Raw genomic sequence first — 19,854 nt, 5'->3', positions numbered from 1 at the left:
AAGGATGGAGAGTACGGCTGCAGTCGGATTCACAGATCCGCTGTAGGCGTCGTCAAGGAAGATGACCTGTATCCTTGATACGGGTGATCAGTCTCATCGAGACGATTCATCCAGGTGCCGATAAAGTAATTCGGATAGTGATAAAACAAATAGTGGCATAATCAAAAGTGTGTGCAGTGCAAGATAGTTTATATTTTATGTTTCATTGATTGATGCTTTAAATGTGTAGCAAGATTTTAACGGCGTTCGGAAATGTCCACGTTTGACAAATCCGATCGTCATTACGAAACGGTCGGACCACACCAAATTTAACAATGCTTATATACAAGCACACGTGTTTTGGATTCAGACCTAAGAACTAACCAGTCCGCGTATCCCGATACACAACATCTTTTAAAATTGAATAAAAAAAGATAAGATGTTGAACTCAAAATCTACCAATAATTTTTTGAAACAGACTGATTTCTACATGCTTTTGTTGTCCCATCCTTCTTGTTGAGTAAGAGGCATATCTCTGGGTTGATATGTACCAAGTCTTTTGCTTTCCAATTCTTCCTCTAAGCTTTTCCGATCAACTACAACTTTTTTTCATAGTTAATATGTATTGTTTATGGACGTAGTAAAAAAATACCTTTAACATAAATTATAAGAAAGACGACAAATAAACAGCAACAATAATTTATCATACTAAGTACAGCAAAACAAATCAACAACGAAGAAAAATTAGTAAAAAAATCAAAGAACCGCACGCACACTCTTATGTACAAACAATACTGGGCCAGATTAAACTGACCCCAATATAAGCATTGCGCATAAAAAAACCTGCTAAAAATTACAAGAAAAATATTTTTTAAATTTTATTATTATATGATTGCGAATACCATAAATATCGTTTGCAATTTAAGAAGAAATAAAACACTTATTTTGTATATATTTATATGTATATTTTCCCTTAATTTTTAAGAAATATTATGACAAACATACAAAATTGAAAATTATCATTTTTATTACTCAAATAATGACGTGAAGAACATCTTTATTAATTTATTAACAACCATTATCGCAGGTAATAGTTAAATGGTATATTATCATTGGCTTAACTTAAAAAATAATACACAAAGAAATGAATAAAAAATATCGTAAGTTTTTAAAAAAAAGCAACTATTCTCGAAACAAACTTTATGTACATTCAAAAATGATTTTAAAATCAGATTTTTCAGATGTATGCATTTATGAACAAATAAAGGAAACGACGCTTGGAATATATTTTACTTTCATAATAAAGAAATACTAATTATTGAAAAATACTATATCCAAAATCGGCACTGAAAACAGTCTTATTTAGAATAGAATGTAATATATCTGACATAAACGTAGTTTCAAGATATTCAGACTTGTGAGAATGATATATTTGGCTCACATAGAAAAGTTTTCACGTCTTTTACATTTTAAAAAGCACGCTGACCTTATTAATTCTGTAAAAGATATTCAACTTTTGTAAACAATAAGCAAAATTTTCCATTTGCTTATGGAAACACCCCACAAATACCCTGTTTTATAGTCTTTCTATTTAAATAATGACATATAAAACCATATTGTGCAACAATGTTCAGCTTAGCTAACATGAAAGGATAACGAATTTCAAATCTTTCCTAATATTTTTTTAATTAAACTTGTTGAAGTGTATATAAAAAACAATAATGAAATGTAACAAAATATAATATAAAAACAAGTTTAATTGAATTATTATTTATATACCCTTAAAGGTCCCTATAGTTAGATGTTTATAGTGACAAGAGATATTCCTATCGACAAAACGACAATGACCGAAGTTATAATGGCATATTTATATTTGCTGATAATTCCAGGTTGTTTCTTGTCGTTGGAGTTGTTTTTAGTCCTCGGTTCTCGGTGTCTTCTCTTACCAAATTTGTTTTCATACTCGAGCAACTCGCGTTCATTCTTCGCCATTTCTTCTTGCATCCTCTTCATCTCGACTTCGGCCAAAATTGTGTTTTGAATGATTTTTTTCTCTTCGCACACTTTATCGCACAGGACGGCACTTTCTTCACTTTTGACCTGAACAATCAAATAGGAACGACTCGATAACACTTCAAAGCTTAAGACTGAGAATATTTTGTTTTTACTCACCAAATTACAAGGAATGTCTTTTTTGATTCGGCCACAAGGACAACGGACTTTAGTTTTTTTTGAGCAATCGTTCGGACATTGTCCGGAATGACATGTTATTGAACATCTATGATTGCACTCCACCTGTAAAGAAAAACACGCTATTTTACTAAATAGTCTCAGTCAGGACTGCGCATAATTATAAAACAAATAGATTTATATCCCTCGATTTACTAAGATTCCCAGTTTATCAGCATAACGAAAAAAAGAGCAATTATGCATATCCGCGCGTATGTATATTCAGTACTGAATATTGCTGCTGAGCAGTACCGATAATTACCGTTGCCGAATCTAAACTATTTTGAATCTACTGTTACGCTATTACAGAAGTCGAAGAACCTGATAATATATCTACAATATAAAAAGCTTTTCTAAATATTTACCATGCGGCTGCATTGTTGTTTGCACGAAAGTGTGCTTTCCAAGTCTTCAGCCAATGTCAGCATGTAACACCTAACATATAACTCAGTTATACCACAATGGCACTGCTTTTTAACATATTGCTGGCACAAATCACAGGGCGGTGGATGACATCCTTTTTTGCAAGGGTGCTTACAGTTCTCAGGCAATGCAAATTCGCAAGATCTCGTGCATAACTCGCATTTCGAATTCTGAAACGATCAATGTTAATTGTTATATTAGTTGCAATCAGGGGCATAGGCGTGCGCCGTACACCCGTAAAATCATCTACAGCAGTTAGCAACACATCTTCCTCTTTTTATCCAAAACACACAGACGCTGGAACTAACACAACGATACAATAGGAGTTGACAACCAGTTACTGTGATATTACATATATATTATTTTTTTATTTATTTTGTGCATAATAGGTAGAAATATTTATTTTTATAGCTGGATGTAACAAAGACGAAAAACCTTGAAATGAGCATTGCCGCTTCAACAAGAACAAGCGAAACAATGAATTTCTTAAGTGCATGTATCGCTTCTCCCTCGCATTCACAAAAATAATGTTGATGCACTATTGAAGTACGAATTTGTAATGTATCTTTGAATTTGGTACACTCACAATTTTTCATACTGACTTTTTTAAAATTGAAAATGAACTACCAATCTTCTTCTACATCATTAGAAAGTGATAGTATTGTTGGAACGAAACCAAATAAAACTGCCTAAAGGAGGTTTATTTGACATTATGTAATTATAATTTGTCTGGATTATTTTTTTGTTAATAGAACTTGCTTTTTATTAATTTTAAGATATAATTTTGGTTTTATAAAATATGGATTTACCAATATCATACGTGATAGAGTATTCCTTCCTAAATACGTCAATTGTCATCGAATGTTCTCAAATAATTTGACGAAACGTTCATTATTGAAGACACCGATTTTTTTAAGCAACAGGAATCTATTTCAATTATGAATAATTGAAATATAAGTGAATCTCATATGATTAAACTATCATATTAACAGAATTGCTAAATGCCAAGTATCATACCAAATGGGATTAGATTTAGTTAAAACCTCAATTTTAGACGCTATCAATGTAGGTTTTGGCGAACCTTCTTTAACCCTTAGACCGCCGACCGGTAAATTGTTAATTACTCGCTGTACGCCATGCGTTTTTAGCGATATAATTTTTTGGCTACTTACTCTGTTTAACACATCATTACAGCCAAAATACTCAATTTTTATATTTTAAAATTATATATGTATGATTAACATGGTTTAAACATTCTAATTATATCAATAAACAAACATTTTTAGTCGTATTGTTGGAAATATGGAGTGAACAATAAAAAATCTATTCGTCGGTCCGCGAGCTGGCTCGCGTACACACACCTACACACACATGAACGCGCGCGGCACTATACAAGCGAACGACAAGCAGGGTCATGCTCACACTGAGACAATTTTAATATATAAATCTGCAACGCATTTTTTCTTCGTCTGACCTACATCCTGTTATAAAAATTTACAAATCGACAAGATTTCCTTGATGCATACAAAATCACATATATCGTACACAAAAATAACCCTAATAACCAAACCGTTTGTTTTTGATCAATGGTGTTTGCAATTGGTTGTTGTTGAAGGTTGTCATATTTCTTTATATATAAAAATAATAAATAATAAAACTTGATAGCAAGATACGATGTTACATTTAACTATATATAATTATATGTATAATTTATAATATATACATATTCTTCTTCTTCTTCTTCCGCGGCACTACAACCGGTGATCGGTTTTGGCATTTCCACCTAATTTCTTGTAGGGCTTCTAGATATATCTTGAGTTTTAGTATTTCTTCCGATATTGTTTGTATTTTTCCTGGTAGTAATATTGCACATTCCAGCTTCCAAAATTGAAGTCCAATCGTTTATCTAGATTTCGATCGTCTAGGTCAGAGGTCGGCAAAGTGCGGCTCCGGAGCCGCATGCGGCTCTTTGGCCCCTTAAGTGTGGCTCTGGCACAAATATCCACGGGTATTCGCACCAGATTAAAAAAACAAGGAAATACGGAGCTCTAAATTCGAACGTCTTAGTGTTGATTTGCAAAATTATAATAAAGGTTTGCTAAATTAGTAAATAGATTTGGCTCTCAATTTTTTTTAATCGTTGTAATGTACATATTTGGCTCTTTGGCTAATAAGTTTGCCGACCACTGGTCTAGGTCATTATGAATCGGGGCGGATTTATTATTTCTTAGTAATTTTTTCATAACTATTTGGATTTATCCACGTTGGTTGGTTTGCTCCATGATAGAAACCCTCCTCCTTTATCCGGGCTTGGGACCGGCAAGAGTGCAACATATCTACACTCCAGGCGGAATATGTAATATATATTACACACACACACACATATATATACAATAAATAATAAACTTTTCGACCATCGTGACGCATTGGGGTAACCTGTTAGGTCACGATGGTATTAATTTAATGTAAATAAATAAACACATTACAAATAAATTATAAAATAATAGAACAAGTAAAATAAAATGATTCTACGACAAGGAATCGTTTTTGTTATTATTATTATTATTATTTAATATTTACTAAGAGTTAATAGTGATATTTTATTAATTATATCTTATTTATATTTATTAATAAGTATTTAATAGTAATTATTATTATTATTATTTAATTATTACAAAAAATAAAAACCAATCACAAAAACAGTTGACAATATTAAAACAGTCGAAATAACGTATAAATATATTCACAAGTATTTACAAATCACAATTATCATTGAAATATTGATGACATAATTTAATTTCGATTCATAAATTAAAGTATAAAAAAACGAATTTCCGCGATGCGTTTGTGCTAACCCTAAAAGTGGTCTAAATAAGCACGATCGAAACCACGCGCGAAATACAAACGACTAAAATTAAGGCGTGACTTTATAATTATATATACCACTGTTTCATCGCAAATTCTATAAATAAAATCACTGAAATCGTTTACTAGGAACTCAAACTGATTTTTAAAACATATATTGCCAACTTTTACCTTTCCGTTTCTTTAAAAAACGAAGGTTTTAACGAGCGCATCATATCATGCGCTTGGCGTTAGACAGTAGATTTAGTTGCGCATCATATCATGCGCTTGGCGTTGAAAGGATTAATGCAGCAATTTTCTTGTCATGCCCTTTCGGCTTCTACAGTTTCATGGCACGTTAAAATTCTTTCATTTGCCATTGAAAGTCAATTAATCGATAGATTAAAAGCAAGTCGATTATTTGCCTTTCAAATTATACCTAGGATTATGCTAGTTATTAATGATAAAATTATGCAGCTGATGTGTGAAGAAGATATTAATTGATTCTGTACAAAATAAATTTAATTGTGTAGCAACTCCTATGCATCAGACACGGATTTGAGGTTCCACCTTGATCCTTAATTCTGATGGTTTTTTGTTGTATTCAGTGGCGTAGCTATGGTGGGGCGGGCCGTCCCGGGCGGCATATTTGCGATGGGATCGTCTAGTGTGGTACTTAACCCTAAATGCACTAAAATATATATTTATCCACGAATAGCAAGAGCTTAACAGAGAGTGTTACTACATGATCAATTGCTTAAACCACTGCCGTTACCGGTAATAGGGCCCTATGAGTCCAATCCAATGGGTGGCATCCAGCTTTTTAGGGCTAGATGAGCGGGAATCACCCCTCGTAGTACTACGTTATTTGTTAGAGTCTCAGTAGTGTTTCTCCCGAGTGTTTTGGGAAACGCTCTCCTGATCACCTGCAATTTGTTGCTTAGCTTTTGCATAGCATTAGCCTTGCATGCTCCTGCATTTCTATGCTTCATCCTTGATCATCACTTTCGTGATGCCTCAGTTCCAGTTTCGACTCCCGTCCCTAAGGGCCGGGCCCTTATTAGCCTGCTGGTTTGAAATGCAGTGCTTTGCTCGTCATTGGTAGTCCAAAAGACGCTACCTCGGTTGGGTGTTCACAAACTTTACTTCCTCTTAAGAACCTGGGGGTTTTTAAGCTCAAAAGCGGTCCCTCACTCTCCCACACTGTTAACGGCGAACTCCAGCGTGTGGTCGACTGGCGCCGGGCAAGGCTTAACAATAACCAATTAATTATTTTAAGAAATGCTGATTTTATGACCATGCAAAAATTGTATGGGGGGGGGGGGGCAATTTTAAGGATCGCCCCGGGCATCACATACCCTAGCTACGCCACTGGTTGTATTATATTTTATTACATTGTAAACATTAAAAGGGATGATGATATAATTAAAATATCTAATATATTGAAACATGAAAACATAGTAAAACATGCAAGCAGTTTCCAGATTATTATTTTGGATTTTTTATTACCAATTAATTCAAATAACAATAATTGTATTGACTGTTTTCTCTCTCGGTAAAGCCTACATATGATACTTTTCTACTTAGTATAGGTTTGATCTTCATCTGTGCAAGTGCTGTGGCATTAATTCAACCAAACTACACCCGGACAAGTGAAAATGTAAAAACTGATGACATAGAGGACTATGGTCTTCCATGTGGGCACCACTGACAGGTTTAAAGAAGTTTAAGTTGGCCACTCTGTGTAACATTGCTACTAATTTACATGGCTTTAAATTTTTATCACACTTGTAAGGTTTTCATTTGACTCATCACGTTGTTAGAAAATATACGGAACTCTTACAATAGCTATATTGGAAAAGATATTGATTTACTTTCACTAATCGTTACATATTTTATCCTTATTATTATAAAATTGCTAAAACAAAAATATTCATGTAAATATAAATTCATCAACACTGAAGGTGCTGCTCAGTTGATGAAGAAAGTATTAAACTTCAATGGAAAAACTTTGGACGGTACACAAAATATTTTATAAAGTTTGAGTAAAACATTGCCGATGATTATTCCTGAGTTATTTGAGCGATCATGGACAAAGCATATGCAGCCAATTGTCGAAAGAATATTTCATCCCTTCTGGAGTTCATCAAGGGTTTAACCTGGACCCTCTGCTCTTCTGTTCTTTATTAATGACATAAAACACATTCAAATTTTCTTTTGTATGTTAATGATTTAAAATTGTTTAGATGCATTCGATCTGTCTTCATTCAATCACAATTAATTTAAATAAATATTCTACTATATACATTACAATGTTGTTAATCATACATACATCATCGTCTTCCGGTTCAAACGGATGGCAGTCTCGAGAGCACGTATGATTGGTGCACGATAGCGGTTTTCCACATTTTCTTCCGCACGACGACACACGAGCTTCGACACAAGGCATCTCGCATTCCTCGTGACCGCCCAAACAAGGTCTGATGACTTTCTCGTTGCACGGTGGGCATGGCAGAGTTCTGATCTCGACCTAAATGATATAATTGGAAAGAATGAGAAACTACATAGAGAATCGGATAATTAACATGGAATACTATAAAAACTAAAGAAACGCCAGCGCAATTTGTTTATAATATTTACTTTGGGCGCTTGAACGTCCCAAGGGCCAGCTGGTTTCGGAGCATGCAGCAAAATAGGCACAGCGTTATGACACATGGCTGTACACTTGTGGCCACAGGGCAGCTCTTTTCCGCATTGCTGCTTACAAGGCGGGCACGGTCCGAAGTGGCATTTGTGGTAGTTTTCCTTGATGTGATTGCACGAAGGAAGAATCCTGTTAAAAAATAAACAATGATTACGGTAAGTATGGAGCAGAATAAAACTAGAAAACTTTATTTAAGACTGTATAGAACAGCTGAAGGTTAACTATTTGGTTGAAATTTATTGTGTACTAAATAAATTATTGGGTTGTCGAAACTTCTGACGTTATGGAGAATCTTATTATTATGTCTATATGTCTTATAATATAAAAGGATTAAATAAATACTGTCAATCACATACTTGTGATGTTTAAAGCGATGTGTTAACACAAATTCATAGAAGATATTCGATCTGGACGATATTAAAGAATAATACACATCTAACAATAAGGTATGTATAACGCAAATGAGTTTGACTTTAACGTTCTGTTCCTCTCTTCTTATTAAACACAATACATTATTTTTTAGTGAAAAGTTTGAAACGAAAGTTGTATTCTTTACAATAACAATTAAAATAAAAAGACTTATCATAAATCTAAAACTACTGCTCCAACTGTTTAAAAACGAGAACTTAACTTAATGAAAATAATGCTCTATTTATAGTGGAATAGAAGTAACCCAATGAATTACAATTATATAATATATATATATTTATATACAATGTTAGCAATAATATAATGCAAAATGGTCATGCTAAAAGTGTCTGGCTCTTCAGCATACAAAGCAACTGAAGAGCCTGACTTCTGGGGACCTCCAGTGATGTTTTGAACAATAGAAACGGAGATGGGACAAGTGTATTGATACAAATTGGCAGGGACGTCGTTGTCCCCTTGTATTTGGCCAGAAAAAGCATGTCATTTAACCCTTTGAGTAATGAGTTCATTTATACATATTTGTTGATTTGTTAGTATACACCTGGGAGAGAATTAATTTTGCTTACTTTTCTAGTAAATTATTGCTTTGATATATTTTACTACTTTTTTGTATTAGTATATTTTAATTGTTTATTTTAAAACTTTTCATTTATTAAATTTCGTTATTCTACAATATTTTATATATTATTTGGCTTTTGTGCATTTTTTTATATGAATTCAGAAGCTCCCAATATTTTTTATAAAATTAATATAAATTATTTTTTGTTATATTAATTTATTGGTATCATTTTCTATGTAAATCAATTACATTAAAGCAAATTAAAAAAATATAATATAAATATAATGTTATTTATAATTTTTTCAGTTATATATGTAAATTTATATAACTATCTGGCGTACTTCAAAACTTAAAATAGAAATACAATAAATATATGAACGAAAACACTGTAACACCAATATCTATATGGTTAAATAATATTTTTAGTATATTTTAAAATACATATAATAAACTTAGTTTACTTACTTGCAGTTTTTGCTGCATTTGGGTGGTTTGTTTTTCTTCTCGTGGCCGCATGGCACCGAATATCCAGTTTCTCCACATCTGCAAGCGATCCTCGACGTCAAAGGACACGGGTAACAAAAATCCTGATGGCATACATTTGGACATTTGTGTTTTTTGCACTCGAGCGTCTTGCCACATATCTTATCACACGGCAGACAATTGCCACTGCAGCACTTCTTGCTGCAAGCGTGACGACCACAGTTCTTCACTTTCTTGCATTTAGTATCGCAATAGAATTGCTTGTAGCAAGGCAGCTGCTTCTCGTGCAAACCGCAAAAGCAAGTTTTGTCCACTAGCTTGAGACACTGTAATACGAAAAATGCATTAGATCCAGAATCAATATCAGTCTTGTCACATATACTTACTTTGATTAAATTGCTCATTAAATATTATTTTTTTGTTAGATATTATGTTATACGCAGGGGTCAATTGATATCGAAGGCTATTGTACCTGATACCTTAACCGTCTAGATCCAGCACCGTAATATTTTTACGATATAAATAACAAGATATAATTGTGAAACGAGACTTAAAACGTCTTACCTATTATTTAATTTTCCTCAAACAATAATGCAAACGTTTTATGACATCCAGAATATGCAATGTGCTTTGTATATTTATAAAACATAATAAAAATGCAGTTTAAAATCACTGTTTTTCATTTTTTATACTATGATTTTTATTTATACCAATGAAAGAAACATATTCTTAAGTAGCTTTGTTTTAAAAACTTTATTTACATTTGTTATTAAATTAATGAGGTGGCATATGACACGTACTAATTAAAATAATGTTTTAGAATTTGCCTCGATCTTTAAGTGTTATTTGATTTTATAAATCGTTTGGTAACATAGTTACAACTCAATTGCCACATTTGAAGTAAAAGAACCATGCAACATGGAGAAATAAATAGCATAACCCATTTGGGGGTAAATTTAATTATTTTGCAGTTGGTAGCACTTGCTGAAATATTGCATCTGGCTACACTGGGTATTTAGAAAAAATATAGCAAATAATGTTTGCGGGTCATACAAAACCCTTATAAGTACGGTAAAAATTCAAGGCAATGTTGCCCTGTAAATTAACGGCAGTGTTACATGTATTTTAAAAGCGTGTGAGTTATAAACCATGAAAGAAATTCATTTCTTTTTATATGAACAGGGGGTTATTTTGAGGCACAACATGCTACTATTTCGATATAGGCATATCTCAAGACTATTGAATCAAAACATCGGAATTTTGTCACATTGAGATACATATACACTTTCTAAGCGCCTTAGTTCAATAAATTAGGAGAAAATATTTTTAAGGCTTTCATTTAACTTACATTCTTAGATTTGTGAAGCTGTATTATGAGATCATTTCACTTTCGCTAGCTCGCAATTAAAGTGACGAGAGTGAATAGAGATAAGTGTGCAATTGCACGCTCTTATCTCTCTTACTCTCGTCATTTAAAACGCGAGCGAGCGAAAGAGAAAAGATATCACTGACCCGGGCTTAAATCAGTTAGTTTACAACAATTTTTTTATTGCCTTAGATCAGTGAGGGGCAAACTCCCGACCGCCTGAAAGTTCTATTTGGCCCGCCGCAAATTGAAAAAAATGTATACATCACGTAGAGTTTAGCTTAAGAGTCATGAAGATGGCTTGAAAAAACTGAATTTTGAATTTGAACGCAGATTTTAAGATTTCAATGCCATTCAAATAAGATTGGATATTTTCACCATGCCTTTCAACATAAATTGTGAAGCAGTTAAACCGGATTTGCAGCTTGAATTCATTGAATTACAATCTAACAATCATCTCAAGCAGTTGTTTCTCGACGTTCCAAAAGTAAAATTTTACAAATCATCGAAAACAAGTTTCCTAAATTTAATATCTCACGCCCAGAAAATCAGTGCCATGTTTGCTTCATCTTATATATGTGAACAAGTGTTTTCTACCATGAACCTTAGGAAGAATTATGTTAGAAATAGACTGACAGATGAGCATTTAGCATTACTTCTCAGAATTAATACTTCGCAGTTTGAACCGCAATATAAGAAACTTTTAAGAATGCAATTGCAATTTCATTCATCACATTAATATTTGTACATTGTTTTTAAAAAAATTATATTGGCCTGCTAATTTTTTGTTTTTTGGCTCGTTCCCAAAAGAGTGCCCAACTCTGCCTTAGATACTGAGTTTATACGATTTTGTATTATATTTGTGTATGGTTATAAGAAGATATTATTAACTTACTAAATCGGAAGAAATAGTTAATAATGCAAATTTTATGGATTTTTGTTGTTTAACTTACACTCGATACCGTCAATGTTATATTAGATACTTATCTGTAAGACGTTCAAGGCAGAGTCGATTTTCATTCAAGCGTACTACCAAAATGAACTACTCATTGAAACAGATTTTCAAAAATTTAGCACTAATTTTAAAATGGAAAAATATTCAACAACAAAAATATAGAATCTATTGAAAAAACAGGTTGTGATGACAAAATTTTGAAAAATAAGTATTTGAGACGTTATTATTGCATATAAGTGTTTCATATGCTAGACAAAATAAGTCCGACTAACCGAAGTTTTAAAGCTTTGATGCAACATAATATGAAATATAATAATTGAATGACCATTAAAAAAGTAAGCAGTGTTAAAAACCGGGAAAAAGCAAGTAAAAATCAATAACGACTCAAATTACTCATACCTGACGAATGTTTAGTTATTCGGAGTTAAGTGATCGTTCCTTAGTTCTACATCACATAATGAAATAGCAAGATTAAAAATGCATATTTGACATTTTATGGGAACATAAACTAGATAAAAACGCTATGTAGACTTCTGAAAATCGCAATGCTATCAATTTAACAGCAGTGAAAGCAATTCCTCATAGTCTGCCCAGTCTGCATGCCTCTGCTTGAAGTATATTTACATAAATCAAGTAAAAAATAATCCTAACATAATAATATAAAAAAAACATGAAAAAATGTAGGGTTGAATGTATGATTAAACGGCGTAAATAGATTTTAGTTTAGTAATCCTTTATTATACAAAGCACCTGCATAATTTTATAAATATATATTTTTAAAGCCGGCAGTGTTTGAACATTATATATAAGATAGATATATATATATGTATCGCAAAAGAAAAGAAAAAAAATGGCAAGAAATAGGTTAAAGAAAATTAGAAAAATGTTTTTCTTTTTATAAATATAAATGAACTGTTTAGCGTTCTAAGTGAAAAAAATAAATAAACTATTTTATTTCGTAAATAAACAGCGCACATGGCAAATCAGGTTAAATAAAAAAATTCTCTATTTGTTAACATATTGTCATCTTTCGTATTTTGCAATATATTGAAATTAATATTATATTACTGGATCTAAACGGAAGAAGTATCGATGGATTCGAACGCTCTCGCTGGTAGACCTGTATTTATATGTATGAAATGTAATGAAAGATCATGAAATAGGCTAAAATGATTTTTATTTCAATTTTAGTTATATTACATGTCTTCATTTCGTGTTAACCTATTTAAATGTCTAAGAATGGAATTAACTTTATTGGGATTATATTGATTATTTTAATAGAACAAGAGTGTAAACAGTTAAGATAACAACCAGTGGCGTCGTGGGAACAACCAAACTCCATAAATTGATCACCGATCTGATTGTTGTTTATATATGTCTGGATTTAATTTAACATTCCTCGGAACACGTCTGCATTTGAAGCAACCTACAACTTTAAAACGATTATATTAAAAAGGAAACATAAAATTTGTCTGATTTTAAAACACTCATTTGCTCTATGGTAAAGAAAAAAAAAGGAAAAAAAATTGACATGCCTGATACTGATTCTAGACGTGCATCATTACACTTAACGATTTAATTTTAACAATGTGTATATATACCTGGTCGCAAGGTCCTCGATGGCATTTGTTAGGACAATGATGTTCAAAGCACGGCAAAACTTTATTGCAAGTACTTCCACATGGGACTACAACGTCAGGACAGGATACTTCCATTTGAAAGCAACCGCAAGGGCATTTCTGAATACCAGTATACGGACAGTTGCCGCATGGGCCCTCATGGCAGATCTTCTCGCAGAGATGAAAACCGCATGAGAATTTTTTATCACACGGCTACAAAAAAATATATTTATGGTATAAATTAAAAATAAAATATTTTATTAAAATACTGACCATGCCACATATCCACTCGAGACTCTCGCAAGGTCGTGCACTCTCGGACTTTTGGCATCTACAGAATTGAAGCGTCGTCTTTACGCATGCATAGCAAGGACCGGAGTGACATTGCAACTCGCACTTGTGAGTGCAGCACGATAGTAATTTATTGCAAATTTTATCGCAAGACCATCCTTTCATATTACAACGGATTGGCTTAGCAGGGTTTTTCTCACAGTAGCACTCAATTATAATCATCTTAGGACACGGCGGACAGGCTCCTATGTAATCATAATGATTTTCGTCAATACATTAATATAGCAATTGCAGTTAAAATATCGATCAAGTACCTGGATGGCACAACAGCAAGCAATTATGACCGCAGTCCGGAATTAGTGGCTTATCACATGTTGCGCCACATGAATGCGGTATAAGCCATGGCTGATATTCAGGATTGCGCTTTTGCTTACAAAAGCACATATAGAAATTCGGGATTTGTTCCTGCGTAACAAAAATATTTTATTATTCAAAAAAAAGTCAGTTTTATTTTTAAAAATTTACTTTTTCGTATTTTTATCATTGATATAATTTAACACATATAACCCTTTAGTTGACAAAATCCAATATATCGGCTATTGCTACTTTGGCAAAAATTGTCTGATCCGATATCATCATTGAAAAGAGAATCTGATACATTTTTAATGGGCTGTAGGGTTTTCTTTCAGGGGAAAATATTTGCATAATATGTATAGAAAGCTTTTACTTAGTTCATACTACTTTTAAGTATTCTCAGTTGCTTTTCAATAGGTAAGATTGATAGTAATATTATATAGTATAACTAATGGGACACTTTACTTTCGAATATGAAGTGCGACACTTGGGGCAGCACCATTCGATGTTCCTCGTAGGTCTCATACGAATGATCGTATCCGATAACAAAGGATCTATCGGTTCAGTCTGATGCTGCACCGTTCCATTAGCCCATCTTTGCAGACACGGCAAATGCAATGCCGTATAACATACTTCGCAGCTCCATATCTATACGAGAAATCATTAGCAACATAGTAATACTATAATAATAGATTTAAAAATACAATTAGTCATACAGGCTGGATTCTCTTCACAGATGCAATACAAATAAGACAAACAGTAGCTCCAGATTGGAACGATTGTTCTAGAAACTCTCTAGTTCTATCGTAAGACTTATCTTTCCCTTCGCTTGAATATTCCTTCATTATGGAAGCTAAAATTAATTAATATTATTATGATTTATGTACTTAAAAATGTCAGTATTAATCGCTTACAAAGTATAGAGTCCTCTTGCAGATCTTCTTCGTCGGATGATGACTCAAATGAATGAGCATATTTCGACGCCGATTTCATCATCTGGGCGCTAGCTTTTAGGAACTTTTCTGGAAGTTCACCTGCATTAGGTTTCGATGACCCGGCCGGAATAAGTCTCGACGACCCGGCTGCAACAGGTCTCGATGACCCAGCCACGTAAGATCTTGACGGCCCGGCCGCATTAGATCTTGACGACCCGGCCGCATTAGATCTTGTCGATGGCCCAGCCAACTGACTCAGGTTTTTAAACCATGGATTATCGGGAGGTTTATTATTTCTATCCCCCATAGCTGGAAGCTGAAAATTAAATAATGAGACCAGTTTTTATTAACTCATATAATACACTAGTGGATGTATCGGCTCTTCAAAATGACCTATTTATTTAATTTGAAGTTTAAACGAATTTTATGTTAGGTTATAACATGGAGTGTCCAGCTCCTGGCACGCGAGTCTCAACAAATAGTAATATAACCCTATAAAATGTTATTTTTTTAACATTATTATGAGTTTTTGCAACCAATGACTTTGAGTATCCATTTGCCAAAAGATTTATTGTACATATATAACTTTTGTCTCAAAACGCAAACACAAACATGAAATTATTAAAAAATAAATCAATAAGAAAATATAAAAAAATAATAAAATTCATAAAATATAAAAATATTTGTATGAAAAGGGTTATTTACTTTTTTTCTTTTGCATTTTTATGAAGTAATTTGAATTGCTTTAGCATTAATTTATTAACTTAAAATAAGTCTGTTATATTATTTCTCTATAAAATATAAAATATTTTATCTATTATTATTGGTGCTTTTTCATGAATTTACGTACACTTAAAAAACAGATATCTTCTAGGGTATATTCTTTGCATATACATATATTAAAAAATCGAAGTGTACTAAAAAGGTTACCATGAACAGGAGTCTCTCTCAATCTTCTTTATACATTATCCAAGAGTTTGGACGAATAAAGTAAATGCTTAAGACTCCGCATTTCAAATAAAGCATGATCTTTAAACGAAGATTGTGGTCTCATCTAGGATTCTCAATTATTCATATTAATTTATTTAACCAATTAATGCAAAAAATCAAATAATTGCCTATAAAATATTATTTAAGAGAATAATTATTATAATTAATTATTTTCATAATGGTTACACTTTTCAATTTTATAAATTATGCATAGCACAATGCAAAAGGAGAATGCTTCATTTATTATTACATACTTTTTGATCAGGGATGTCATTTCAGATTTTTCAAATCACCAGAATTAAGATCAGCTATTATTGAATTAATTTAGCAAAATTGATGAAACGTTTTAAATACATAATTATATATGTACAATAGCTAATATTGATTGGAACGAATTTGATACACATAATCAACGATTGTTTTGTGCGGATTTGCATCTAAATTCCGCGATCCTATTATTGAACTGATTTAAATAAAATATTTACGTCTTGAAACAGCAAATACAAAAACGTAACACGAACTTCACAAAAATTTGCGATGCACATCTGTTTTTGAGATAAGCGTTAAACGATAATAAAGGGTGGGGCTTTCCAACATATTGTTTCATTCGAATGCTGCGAATTTCGGTCATAGTATATACGGCCGATGAACATTCTATTCACGAATGTTTTTCGTAGGCTTAAAAGTATTTTTTGTTGCGAAGAAACATCTCATCGTCTTGCATTTTGAGACAAAATAAAAGCGCACAAAGAGCCATAGATTTTGGAGTGGCACTAGTCATTCGGATATATTGAGAGAGAAACGACTACCTATATTGCTCAAGTATACAAATTGCTTCATTCCAAGATTTTTCAAATTCAATTCGAATATATACATATATAGTTGAAAATTGGGCGAATAATTCAAATAATCGGATCTTCGATTTAGAATCCTAGCTTATTTCCAATGGCCATAGAAAATCACGAATACAAAGAATTATTTGTTGATAAAAACAATTTTTACTGTTTCGACAATTACAATGCATCGTGTAAGTATAATATATTCTTTACGCCTGTCTCTTGGGTTTTGTAGTATTGTATATATAATATATATATTATAAATCCTATGTTTAAATAACGTAGTCAATTTTCTTTATAAATAATAATATCAATATTTATTGAAAATGCACGTTTTTTGCGCCTAGTTATAATAATGATACCGAATGAGACTTTTCTGAAAATGTTATATATGTATATTGATTGCTCATTGTTTATAAATAATTAGAGTATGAATTGGCAGTATCTGGTTATTTAATCTCGCGATAGCTTTGTTAAGGGGTCAATTAGAATTAAATTGACCTACTTTTACGCCCAATTGACCTACTTCTACCATCATAAAAGTAGGTCGACAGTTCAATGACACTCACTCCCTCTCCCGATTCCAAACTGTCCGCGTCAATAATGGGTAGAGACAAAGATCTGTTATAGCCAGAAGCCAGAAGTTCAACACATAGATAATAATAGGTCCCTTAATTACGTAGATTTCTGTATATACAAATATATATATATATGAAATATTTTAATTTTTAAATATCTAAATTTTTCTCGTATATACATATATATATTTAAGTAACTAATATATGTTAATGGCGGCCATGTTTCGCATGGCCGCCATTTTGAAAGACGGCGAATTAGGCAGGCTAATGAACTTATTCAAGATATTTACATGGTCAATTTAACAAAACAGTTAAAACCAAGGCAGCTACAGTAGTGACAAAAAGCAATATCGCATATAACTATGTTTGTATGTACAACGTACATGTGTATACGATAAAAAAGGCTTTTATTTTGTTTTAATTTCTATTATGGAATATATTTATCCTTTTTACTTTTTTAATGGTTGCTATTTTAAAACAAGATGTCAGATAGCCTATGGCTGAACTTAGCCAAGATATTTAAACGACAGATATATTGTTCACAAAAAAAATTATATTCCATATACATTTTCAAATCAAATATTTTTTTAATATTAATTATAGAACATTTTTGCTGTTTTTATTTTTTTCGTTTACGGTAATGCTCAACTTTTTTTCCTCGCATTGGTACTACTGTCTATGATGTGCAAACAAAGGATTTCATGTAAATTTAGCGTTAAAAATGGAATAAAGTAGAGCAAATGTTTTAGGCGAGAAGCCATATCCAAATTAAGGGTTTATAAATGAAACAAACGTTTCCGAGAGGTCTGTCAAAGATAACAATGGAGATGGGCGTGGCTTAAAATATCAACTGGCAAAAACTAAGAGCATCGTGCCTGATAATAGCTGTGTCTCTATTAGGTAGATTGATGAAGGAGTTGATTTCTCGTATGGTTCATGCAAAGCAATTTTGACTGGCATATTTATCAGGCGCGTACGGTGAGATAGATTCCTTTTCGCTCGCTCGCGTGTTGTTGCTCGAGTGACGAGAGTGAGTGAGAGATAAGGGCGTGCGTTACACGCGTTCCACACGCCCACTTCTTCTCACTAGCTCTCATCTCTTAACACGCGAGCGAGCGAAATGGAATGTATCTCACCGTACGCGCCTGATATTTATACCGAAACAGTATTGTAAAGAAATGGCTCACATGTGAATATTTGGCCTAAAACGACAGCATTGTGATGCCACACTTGGTCAGGAATCTCACAAAAACACCTCAATCTTTTCCATCAGCTATCCCATGGAAATAATTATTTTATTGAGATTTTGATTAGAAAATCCCACACCTTTGAATACACGACACACACATTAAGTCAAAATTCAGCAGTGAAAACCCTACTTGGACTCTAGTAAGACCTTTTTACATTTCTCGTATAATTCTTTATTTCCGTGCACTTCATATAAATTAAAAACATCAAAAAATATTTAATTTATTAATTATTTAAATTTAAATTACTAACAAATAATAAATACAAATTACATTGTAATCGCCATTTTGGTGATTTTATACGGTGTTTTTTAAGCACGGCATTTAAATAGTTTGGCCAAAACAGCCAACTAACTGCACACATATGCTATATGTCAATAAGTTAATGGGCGGACGAGTCCATTTTCACGATATTGATATTTTTGTGATGCGATCCGATCCGCTTTAATAACAGAAATATGAATATGATATATGAGTTACATCGATTGTAAAGGGCGAATTTAATTTTGCTGCACCCCAAACGATAGATATTATATATTAAATAAAAGTAGCAAAATATATAGGTGTGTCAGTAAAGACTCTCGACATAGATAGATATATATGATCAAAAGCATACTTACACGATATTTCACGATGACAGTTGCGAACTATGCACCAACCGTCGGAGACCGCTTCCACATAAGTAACAGTGTGGCCACAGTGTAAAATTAATAACACCGTGTTCGTAAAACTCCGCTGTGATGTATTGATCGGTCATATCGGTTACGAATTCCAAGAAATTAATATATATATATACCTTATCGTTACTACATTAATTATTTAACTACATTGATAATAATTAAAACAATTTTGTATCATGTTTTATTAGTATATCATATTTAAATTAATACCAAATGAAATAAAAGGGGATTATATCTTACTCCCTTTCCCACCCAAAATTGTATAATTTTGTCAATACTATTTGATATATTGCATTTAATTGTCTTATTTAAAATTAATTATAATGATAATTCATTATTTTATTACATTTTTT

General features: G+C 32.4%; 1 protein-coding gene across 1 annotated transcript; it reads right to left on the bottom strand.

The window, feature by feature from the left end:
- Positions 1-922: 922 nt before the first annotated feature.
- On the bottom strand, positions 923-19,511 carry LOC148234302 (NF-X1-type zinc finger protein NFXL1). Its single transcript, XM_088187630.1, has 13 exons — positions 19,442-19,511; positions 15,150-15,486; positions 14,952-15,088; positions 14,701-14,883; positions 14,196-14,346; positions 13,864-14,126; positions 13,573-13,803; positions 9,633-9,976; positions 8,116-8,308; positions 7,808-8,005; positions 2,574-2,801; positions 2,152-2,274; positions 923-2,079 (listed from the first exon to the last, which is right to left on the bottom strand). Exons 2-13 carry the CDS (start codon positions 15,475-15,477, stop codon positions 1,777-1,779), a joined length of 2,682 nt encoding a protein of 893 aa, XP_088043756.1. The 5' UTR covers positions 15,478-15,486; positions 19,442-19,511; the 3' UTR covers positions 923-1,776.
- Positions 19,512-19,854: the final 343 nt, after the last annotated feature.

Source organism: Plectrocnemia conspersa, unplaced genomic scaffold (genome assembly GCF_051122295.1).
Source record: "Plectrocnemia conspersa isolate PC_06_02 unplaced genomic scaffold, ASM5112229v1 ptg000006l, whole genome shotgun sequence".
Lineage (NCBI taxonomy): Eukaryota > Metazoa > Arthropoda > Insecta > Trichoptera > Polycentropodidae > Plectrocnemia > Plectrocnemia conspersa.
Note: the sequence above shows the minus strand (reverse complement) of the source record. Positions and strands in the feature narration are given on the sequence as shown.